Source organism: Oncorhynchus mykiss, chromosome 13 (assembly GCF_013265735.2).
Source record: "Oncorhynchus mykiss isolate Arlee chromosome 13, USDA_OmykA_1.1, whole genome shotgun sequence".
Lineage (NCBI taxonomy): Eukaryota > Metazoa > Chordata > Actinopteri > Salmoniformes > Salmonidae > Oncorhynchus > Oncorhynchus mykiss.
In genome coordinates, this window is record NC_048577.1 from 18,608,376 (window position 1) to 18,619,066 (window position 10,691).

At 41.9% G+C, this 10,691-nt stretch overlaps 1 protein-coding gene across 1 annotated transcript in view; it reads right to left on the bottom strand.

Annotated features, from left to right (window-relative positions):
* The window catches only part of stx8 (syntaxin 8), a 48,358-nt gene extending 38,876 nt beyond the window's left edge, over positions 1 to 9,482 (bottom strand). Inside the window, exons 1-5 of the mRNA XM_021556986.2 lie at positions 9,327 to 9,482; positions 8,604 to 8,703; positions 6,822 to 6,916; positions 6,372 to 6,482; positions 1,197 to 1,327 (exon numbers count right to left, since the gene is read on the bottom strand). Of these exons, the coding sequence (XP_021412661.1) occupies positions 1,197 to 1,327; positions 6,372 to 6,482; positions 6,822 to 6,916; positions 8,604 to 8,703; positions 9,327 to 9,343 (454 nt within the window). The 5' untranslated portion in view covers positions 9,344 to 9,482. The remainder of the gene's footprint in view (positions 1 to 1,196; positions 1,328 to 6,371; positions 6,483 to 6,821; positions 6,917 to 8,603; positions 8,704 to 9,326) is intronic.
* Between the last annotated feature and the right edge of the window lie 1,209 nt (positions 9,483 to 10,691).

Consider the following 10,691-nt stretch of genomic DNA (forward strand, 5'->3'; position numbering starts at 1 on the left):
ATCAATAAACAACCCATAATAAGGAATACCCCATTCAACTACCATACAAATACTCTAGAGCACATTACGCATCCACACAAAAATGTGTCAAATATAGCAGCGGAGAAGTGGTAAAAACTATAAAGACATGCCGAAATTCTTCTTTAATGACCCAGTGGTAGAGAGGGAGAAAGGTTGTGCACTGCTTTCACAGGGCAACCCTTTGGTGAGTAGGAATGACGCGATTGGGGTTCAGCACTGGGGAACAAGACTAGGGGGCAGCGTGCCCCAGCTGACTCACTAGCACTTAAAACGCACACACATGCACTTATGCACAAACAAACACGAATACACGCGCACGCACACACACCTCAGCCTGACTTCTGTTATTCTAACTGTACAGGGTGAAAAAGGAGAGAGGGGCAGCTGAACAGTGACTTTGTGACAGAGACAGATACATAACTTGTGGGAAACTATCATTCTCTATCACAATTTTACAGAGTGGTGTTACACTGAGTTTGACCAGGTTTTAGTATGTGCTTCATGGGGGTTCAGGAAATTGGTGAGGAGAGAAGGCCCCTTGTCTCTGTATTTGACACTGACACCACCACAGGAATCTAGGCGACCACAGATTTGGTTGCTCACTATAGGCCCTAAACTTCCATCTGGAAATCCCAATGGGGGCTCAAAACCTTGATGCGGTTTCACTGTATCCCCACAATACTGACAAACTGACAATAGCCAGATCGCAGCCAGAACCGTAATGGAGACATAACAGGAGAGTCATGTTGAGTCAGGTGAACTGTACTAGGATCAGCCTGGATGTTGTCGTTTACAGTCCATGTGGAAAAGATTTAGGAACTGGGAGAGGCAGGGAAAACGAATCTGCCGAATGTGAGTTACTGTGTTCACCTCATCCTGTGACAGTGTGGATTTAGTTATCAAGGTGTAGCCTCGAGGAGGACCGCCACCTCTGTGTTTCCTACTAGAGGCACTGATCACAGGTCAGTTTTGCATCCCACTCCTTTAATGGGTAAAGTTAGGACTCTGAAGGTACAAGCTAATCCTAGATCTGATCAGGGGTCTATTCAGAATCAGTGATGTGAAACGTTCTGACCGTTGCAGATAGATATACAATGAATAGAGCTGACGACACCCCCTAGTCCACCTGACAGTTCTACAGCATGCGCTTCGATCTGAAAGTGGTGTAACCTTACCTTCGATGATGTGCTGCTGCTGCTGTTTGATGGCGGAGAAGCCCAGGCCCCTGGTCTCCTCTGGCTCGTGGACTAGCCAGGGGTTGACCGCAGCCCCCCCTTCTGCCCCCGCCCCAGCCATCAGGGTCGACCTGGGGAATGTCACACAACAACATGATCAGCATGCCAAGGGTGTAGCGAACGCACTCGCTGCGCCTGTCAATCACCTGACCGGGACACGCGTCCGAACAACTGACACGCGCCGTCAACCCTCGGCTCCGCAAACAAACACGGTACAACGGATACGTGTGCAACCTCTGTAGCAAGCAGTTACATCTGTAACACTCATGTTACTCATCTGATGTTGCCTTTTGTAACATGTCCTTCCCTTCAGAACCCTTCAGATGAGACGAGGCTTATTTATTTTCCTGTTTGGTTTTTACGTTCTGAACAAGGAAGCAGATATGTTTTTGTTGCTTTAAAAAAAAAAAAAAAAAAACTAGGACCGGCTTGTTCGACATGTAAACACTGCATGCTAATCATACACAGCCACAGGCCCTCAAGTTTCCAGTCGAGTTTCACTATGACTGACACACACACAAACAGACCAGAGTGCTCTTGTTGTGTTGTGTAGCGCTTTACACTGTTGTGTGGTTTCGAGCTATTTTTCTGGTAATGGGAAAAAGCTGTCTGAGGCTGCCTCAGACCCAGAGGATGTGTTGCGGTGAAGTGTCAAGGTCTCTGTTAGATCAATCCCGTCCGTCAAGACAGTGTCACCTACTGGTCAGACCCAGGTCCAGCAATTCCCCTTAGACAGAGCAAACTGGACAGACTGGAGGACTGGCATTGGGTGTCAGGGGACCTTGGGGGACAGCCATGTTCTGTCAGGGAAATTAGGATTGTGGCCATTGGCTGTCAGAAGTAGGCACTTAAAAAAAAATTCCTCCACTTCCTTTAACAAAGCCCATTTACTACAATATCATACAGCTCATCAAATCCTTGTGGTACAAGAATGAAAAAAATATGTAATTGTAGATGTGATTCCAGGCTCATAACAAACCACAATGTCACCAGGTAAAGTAATAGTGTGATCAGAAACCTCAAATAGGTATACTTGTGGACGTTGTGAAGTTCCTCTCCTCCAGCTGGTATTGGACAGGACAGGTTGTCCAAACTTGGCACTCAAAGTTGGTTGTGATGTGTGTCAAGCATGGCGCCATGACGCCACCTCCTTTCTTCCTCTTTCCGGGGCGAGTGTGAAATTTGAAGCACCACAAACTCCCTCTCTTTACTCCTTGGCCCAGCTTACTTAGCAGCGGCGGCCGGGGCGAGACAAGGAGACCGGCAGCCAGCGCTAAGCTAATCTTTCTGACATGTTTGGTAACTATCCTACCGCGTGGCGGATCTCCACTTCCTCCCGACTGTGTGAAGATTAAAGCTTATCCAATTAACCGCCCACTGGGGCCCGCCAACTTAATCAGGCATCTCTGGGCAGCCCGTATCACACTCCACCGCCGCCGAGGACCCGATAGACAGACAGGCCTCTGAGGCTCTAACTCGGACAGGGCCGATTTAACAAATTTTGACTTGTTGCAGGAGTGATCAAATATAAAGTCTCTTCATGTAGACTTGTGGTGTCTCTCTTGTTGTGATGTGTGTTATGTCCTATTTATTTGTACAAATGTTATCCCAGCCCCCGTCCCCTTCAGGAGGCCTTTTGCCTTTTGGTAGGCCGACATTGTAAATAAGAATTTGTTCTAAACTGACTTGCCTAGTTAAATAAAGGTTAAAAACATGAAATATAAGGAGAGATTGATGAAGGGAAAAGGAGCGGTAAGGGGCTGGGGGGTGTTTCAAAGGGGTCAGGGGTGCAGTGAGCCTTCAAAATGGAGGTGCCGTGTCCCTTCTTTGCTTGATTAGAGGCTAATCTCTCTCTCTAATGTATTGTTTCACAAATAAAATAAGCCCCCTTATCCCGGACCAACCCCTCTCCTCGAAAAAAATCGAACAGCTTAGGTTATCCAAGCGAGGCTAATACCCACCCACCCAAAAGACCACCCACCAAGTGCCAGGCCTACCTACCCACTACCCACCTCCTCTCAAATCATCCACCCACCCCACATCAGCATCAAAGTACAGAATACACTGTACATCAAAATACAGTACCAGTCAAAAGTTTAGACACACCTACTCATTCAAGGGTTTCTTTATTTGTACTATTTTCTACATTGTAGAATAACAGTGAAAGACATCAAAACTATGAAATAACACATACGGAATCATGTAGTAACCCAAAAAGTGTTACATTATGTTTTTTAAGCAAAACATATTTTATATTTGAAATTCTTCAAAGTAGCCACCATTTGCCTTGATGACAGCTTTACACACTCTTGGCATCCTCTCAACCAGCTTCACCTGGAATGCTTTTCCAACAGTCTTGAAGGAGTTCCCACATATGCTGAGCACTTGTTGTCTGCTTTTCCTTCACTCTGCAGTCCAACTCATCCCAAACCATCTCAATTGGGTTGAGGTCGGGTGATTGTGGAGGCCAGGTCATCTGATGCAGCACTCCATCACTCTCCTTCATGGTCAAATAGCCCTTACACAGTCTGGAGGTGTTTTGGGTCAATGTCCTGTTGAAAAACAAATGATAGTCCCACTAAGCGCAAACCAGATGGGATGGCGTAGAGCTGCAGAATGTTGTGGTAGACATGCTGGTTAAGTATGCCTTGAATTCTAAATAAATCACAGACAGTGTCACCAGCAAAGCACCCCCACACCATCACACCTCCTCCTCCATGCTTCACGGTGGGAACCACACATGCGGAGATCCTCTGTTCACCTTCTCTGCGTCTCACAAAGACACTGTGGTTGGAACCACAAATCTAAAATTTGGACTCATCAGACCAAAGGACAGATTTCCACCTGTCTAATGTCCATTGCTCGTGTTTCTTGGCCCAAGGAAGTCTCTTCTTTTTATTGGTGTCCTTTAGTAGTGGTTTCTTGCAGCAATTCGACCATGAAGGCCTGATTCACGCAGTCTCATGTGAACAGTTGATATTGAGATGTGACTGTTACTTGAACTCTGTGAAGCATTTATTTGTGTTGCAATTTCTGAGGCTGGTAACTAATGAACTTGTCCTCTACTGCAGAGGTAACTGAGTCTTCCTTTCCTGTGACGGTCCTCATGAGAGAAAGTTTCATCATAGCACTTGATGGTTTTTGCAACTGCACTTGAAGAAACTTTAAAAGTTATTGAAGTTTTCCGGATTGACTGACCTTCATGTCTTAAAGTAAAGTTGGACTGTCGTTTCTTTTTTCTTATTTGAGCTGTTCTTGCCATAATATGGACTTGGTCTTTTACCAAATAGGGCTATCTTCTGTATACCACCCCTACCTTGTCATAACACAACTGATTGGCTCAAAAGCATTAAGGAAAGAAAAGCATTCCAGGTGAAGCTGGTTGAGAGAATGCCAAGAGTGTGCAAAGCTGTCATTTTTTTCATTGAACCTTTATTTAGGCAAGTCAGTTAAGAACAAATTCTTATTTACAATGACAGCCTAGGAACAGTGGGTAAACTGCCTTGTTCAGGGGCAGAATGACAGATTTTTATCTTGTCAGCTCGGGGATTTGATCGAGCAACCTTTCGGTTACTGGCCCAACGTTCTAACCACTAGGCTACCTGCAGTCATCAAGGTGGCTACTTTGAAGAAGAAAAAATATCAAATATATTTTTATTTTTTTTAACACTTTTTGGGTTACTACATGATTCCATATGTGTTATTTTTTTTTATTTTTATCTCTTTCGCTATTATTCCACAATGTAAAAAATAGTAAAAATAAAGAAAAACCCTGGAATGAGTAGGTGTGTCCAAACGTTTGACTGGTACTGTATATTTTCCCGGGGAAACTTGAAACGGTAAGATCACAAGAGTAAGATCAACTGTGTAATTCCATTGGTTGCCATTTGATTTAGTTATGGGCCACCAATGTTCGTAATTGGCTGTGGGATCTATAAAAAGGCTAAAAGCAAGTGTTCCCATCCCTCCCTGCTTTCAGCCCCTAAGTGGATTAATCCAAACAAGAAAGTCCGTAAAACACGTATAAACGGAGCAGTCTCAGATCAGACTGATAAGAAAATAGTTAATGTTTCTAAAGTCTGCTCATTTGATCAATCGATGACTGATCCTGAGTTTTACCTCACTTTTACCACACACGGCCATTCCACTATTCCTTGAAGATAAATTGAAAACCTCTGTATTATCCCTGTAGCGTGTGCGTTATTAAAAGAACACGATCCAGTCCAATGAATGGAGTTTGACCCTCATTTAATTTCATACAAAACATACTCAAACCCTGACAGTGGAAGTCCATGCCGTTACCACTGAGTGAGCGTCATTCATTTCACCTCCTGGCTGTCCAAATATATGTCACCCGGGATGGAGCAGGTCATGCCGGTAATGACCATTTTCCAAAGTGTTTTCCTAAGCTCCTGTACAGAGCTGTCACTACAATTAAGAATAATATGAGAATACAGGATATAGCCGGTGGCGTCCACTGCTTTGATTGGTCCACTGGCAGATGAGGATGACAGGATGAGGATATGAGCTCAGCGGAGAGTGATAAACTATAAACTCGAAAAGCTTGGGTTGCACATCCGACCCCTTTAATTTTTTCACTGAGCCTCAGTGTACCAGTGTCGGGAAGTGCCAAGCGTGTGATCACCAGTGCAAGGCAAGCAAAGCCTCTTGATGAATGAGAAACTGAGCGGTGTAGAAGTCAACTGCCCTGCGCCGGGCCCCAATATGGCAGACAAGACTTCATAAGGCGTCCAATGGGCTCAGGCAAAAGGTCGTACGGAAGTCCAAAGACAAAGTCAGTGGCCGTGGATCCGTTAGACCCTTTAGACACATCTGGGCTGAGACAAAGTCAAGACTGGGATTAATTGGCAGCACTAGCAGATAGAAAGAGATAGTTCTCCGCAGGCAGGATGGGCTTTGGTGCATCACCAATTGCCTATGACTGCTGTTCAGGTTCTGGTCCATTTACATTCACTTACAATGAGTGGCGTATGCTGAAAGGAGACTTAATGAGCTGTGTGTGTTTGTGTGTGTGTGTGTGTAAATGACTTATACTTAACGAGCTGTGTGTGTGTAAATGACTTATACTTAATGAACTGTAAGAGGGAGAAATACCTCGAGGGCTCTGGCTGTGTAACGTCACCCTTGAACGTGGCATTTAGCTGCTTGTCCCTGGTAACCAGGTCGTCAACAAGGTTCTGTCTCCGATCGGCTTCCGACTGCATTCTGGAAGGGCGGTTGTATTAAGGTCGAGATTATGGTAAAAAAAATACATAATTTAGACCCCAGAACATGATTAACAAGAAAATGTACTATTATTTTACTAACATTCATCTATAAAGTAACAGACAATGCAAATCACAGATTTTCATTGCAGAAAGTGAAGGATTGATGCAATTTCTTACAAAACACTGCCCTCTACAGGACCTTTACATACAGGACCTTCACATACAACTACTATGCGGTGTCATGAATGTGAAACCAAACCGGTTTGGGGCACTGTGCTGCGTGTCATCAGTCACATGACCAGGAGGACCAGTGATCATGTGGTGAAAGGTAGGATACATTCGCCGGGAGGACGAGACTCGGAGCAAACTCTCTCTGAGCTGGTTGATGTTCTGTTTCAGCTTCTGTAGCGACGCTCGCAGTGTCATGTTCATCTGGACAGACAAATAAACACTTCTACAGTCAATTCCTAAGCATGAAATACAGTAGCTACAGTGCCTTTAGAAAGTATTCACACTCCTTTACTTTTTCCACATTTTGTTGTGTTACAGCCTGAATTTAAAATGGATGAAATTGAGATTTTGTGTCACTGATCTACACACAATACCCCACAATGTCAATGTGGAATTTTGTTTGTAGAAAATGTTAGCAATTAATACACAATGAAAAGCTGAAATGTCTTTAGTCAACAAGTATTCAACGCCTTTGTAATAGCAAGCCTAAATATGTTCAGGAGTAGAAATGTGCTTAACAAATCGCAGAATAAGTTGCATGTACTATTTCACTGTTCAATAAAAGTGGTTAACATGATTTTTTTTATAACTACCTCATCTCTGTACCCCACACATACAATTACCTGTAAGGTCCCTCAATCAAGTAGTGAATTTGAAGCACAGATTTAACCACATAGACCAGGGAGGTTTTTCAATGCCTCGCAAAGAAAGGTACCAATTGGTAGATGTGTACAACTTTAAAAAGTAGACGCTGAATATCCCTTTGAGTGTGTTGAAGTGGTTAATTAGGCTTTGGATGGTGTATCAATACACGAGTCACTACAAAGATCCTGGTGTCCTTCCTAACTCAGTTGCCGGAGAGGAAGGAAACCATTCAGGGATTTCACCATGAGGCCAATGTTGATTTTAAAACAGTTAGAGTTTAATATGGTTGTGATATGAGAAAACTGAGGATGCATCAACATTGTAGTTACTCCACAATACTGACATAAATTACAGAGTGAAAAAGGGAAGCCTGCAAAGAATAAGAATATTCCAAATAAGGCATCCTGTTTGCAACAAGGCACTTAATACTGCAAAAAAATGTGCCAAAGAAATGAACTTTTTGTCCTGAATAGAAAGCATTTATGTTTGGGGAAAATCCAACACAACACATCACTGAGTACCACTCTTGGCTGCATCATGTTATGGGTATGCTTGTCATCGGCAGGGACTAAAGGATAAAAAGAAACGGAATACAGCTATAATCACAGGCAAAATCCTATAGATAAACCTGGGTCAGTCTGCTTTCCACCAGACACTGGGAGATGAATTCACCTTTCAGCAGGACAATAACCTAAAACACAAGGCCAAATATACACTGGAGTTGCTTACCAAGACCACATTGAATGTTCCTGGTTGGCCTAGTTACAGTTTTGAGATAAATCGTCTTGAAAATCTATGGCAAGACTTAAAAATGTCTGTCTAGCAATAATCAACATTCAACTTGACAGAGCTTGAAGAATGTTTAAAAGAATAATGGGCAAATATTGTACAATCCAGGTGTGCAAAGATCTTAGAGACTTTTCAAAAAAGACTGCAAACGGTGCTTCTACAAAGTATTGTATCAGGGGTTTGAAAACATACGTAAATTATATATTTCTGTATTTCATTAAAAAAAATGTGCCAACATTTCTAAAAACATGTTTTCACTGTCATTATGAGGTATTGTGTGTATGGTAGATGATTGAGGAAAAAAATATATTCAATACATTTTGAATTCAGGCTGCAACACAACAAAATGTGGAATACGTCAAGGGGTATGAATACTTTCTGAAGGCACTGCTATATACTTTTGAGGAAACAAATGTGTAGTTTAGCAGTTTGTCATCATAGTATCAACGCTTACCTTTGCAGGATTCCCTCTTGTCCTCTGTTGTCTGTTTCTTTCATGAATGTTCTCTGCAATTTCTTGAACAAGGCGGCAAGTGGCATCATAATTCTGTAACCTACAAAACCAGGTTGGTATAAAATGATCTTGAGTATAGTTGTTTATGTGGTTAAAATATTTTGTGTATGAACCACTATAATAAAGCCAGTTCCAAAGACGATGCTGCAAATCTTCAAGGTATAATAATAATAACAACAAACAAAACAATTGTAGACAAATTCATTTGGGCTGATTATTGAGTGTGGCCAGCTTTGTCTCAAGTTTAGACTAACTGTCATTCAGCACTGGAGCTGTGTCATTTGAGTTCTTGTTGGTACTCAATCTAAATCACAAGATCTTTCTGCTTGAGCTCACGCTTGAGATGTCATCATGTGACGACAATTTGTTCCTCATCATAGCTACATTAACCCTGCATACAGTATATTGTTTTCAGCGAAAGTGCATTGTAATTAATTTCGTGTGAACTATCAATGGGAATAATAATATAACTTATCGAGTCAAGTTGTAGCTAGCTATTTCTTTTTAAAAGTAGCTGTTTAAAGTGACACGAGTTACTGTTACTGTAGCTAACGTTAACTATCTAGCTAATAACACAAATATATAGGTTTGAAAACGTATTTCTATATTTTATCCAATGCCATCTTAAATATACTCATAATGTCCACCTTAAAAGCTGCTTACCAGGGATCCTGAGACATGTTAACCACTTATAATGAATGAATTTGTCGATTTTTACTCCATAAATTGTCTGATAAGCAGGGAGCACTTCTTGTTTGTGTGTGACGTCAGGATGGTGTCCTGTGAGTAACAAACTTTCAGCCGTGATTCGTTTACTGTAACCTCGATGTTGCTTTGATGAGAAGCTGATCAAATGAATCCAAATCAAATAAATTGTAATGTTGCTCTCTGACAGAGCTGCTGGTGTCCCCGAAGTTCCACACCAGACTCACTGTAGCCTGCAAACCAAATGTTAATTCACAGTTTACAAATCTTCCATCCAGTCTCTGTCACTGTGTTGATGTGTAACTACCCTCTTAGGCTCTGTCATCCATTCATAAAATAAAAAAATAAAAAAGACAACATTACCAGACATTGCCCCCTGTTTGTCTAGTGATATGGAAGTCCTTATTGTAACATTATGTTAGGATTATGACCACTACTAGTATAAACATACTGTAGGCTACTACTCCTTCAATCATCAAGATAGGCACTGAGTTTGTTTTTCCTCAACATGTATGCCCCCATTTAAATTGATCTATTTACAGAGGTTTCTTTGTTTCATAGCAAAACAATGTGTGTTTTGATCAAAACAATATCTGTTGTGTGAAATGATGACCTTTGCTAATTCTAGGAATAGAGGCGCTCATTTGGCACGCCCATGTTTTCCTATAAAAAAGTTTCATAGAGCTACTGTATGTTCCTCCAGGAAAAGGGAAGGGAAAGGAAAATGCATTCAACTGAGATGGGTCTTCCGCATTTAACCCAACCCCTCTGAAAAGACTTAGAAAGTAAAATAATCTTTAATGTTTTTTGCTAAATGCTGCCATAAACATGTAAATTAACAAGAAAAGATCAACCCATGCAAACCCAGATACCAGATACAATACCAGATAAACCATAGGAAGATACCCTGGTTAAAAGTAGGATACATGCTTTGTGAGAACACTCAAGTCTGTATCGTCATGATTTTCATACATATTTTGATATGTCTAAGTGTGTATAAAATAATAGCATAGCCATTCACTGCCCATATATGGCAGTACAGACTGTCCTTTACACAGTAGCCTATTATCAAATGAAACAATAATCTGCCACTTCAGTGATGTTTTGATTTCATTGCCCTAGTTCATTCGTTGCTGTCCGCTGGTGTTGGAAGTCGAAGAAAGGAGGCATTCCTTGTCAACCACAGTAATGGAACTTAAGTCAGAGGAATTTTCCACTCAGAATACACAAAAACACTGTAAACAAACCCATATCACGTTCTGTGCTGGTCACCTGACCAACTGACAACTGTGTCTGAAACCTACATCCACAAGGCACTCAGAT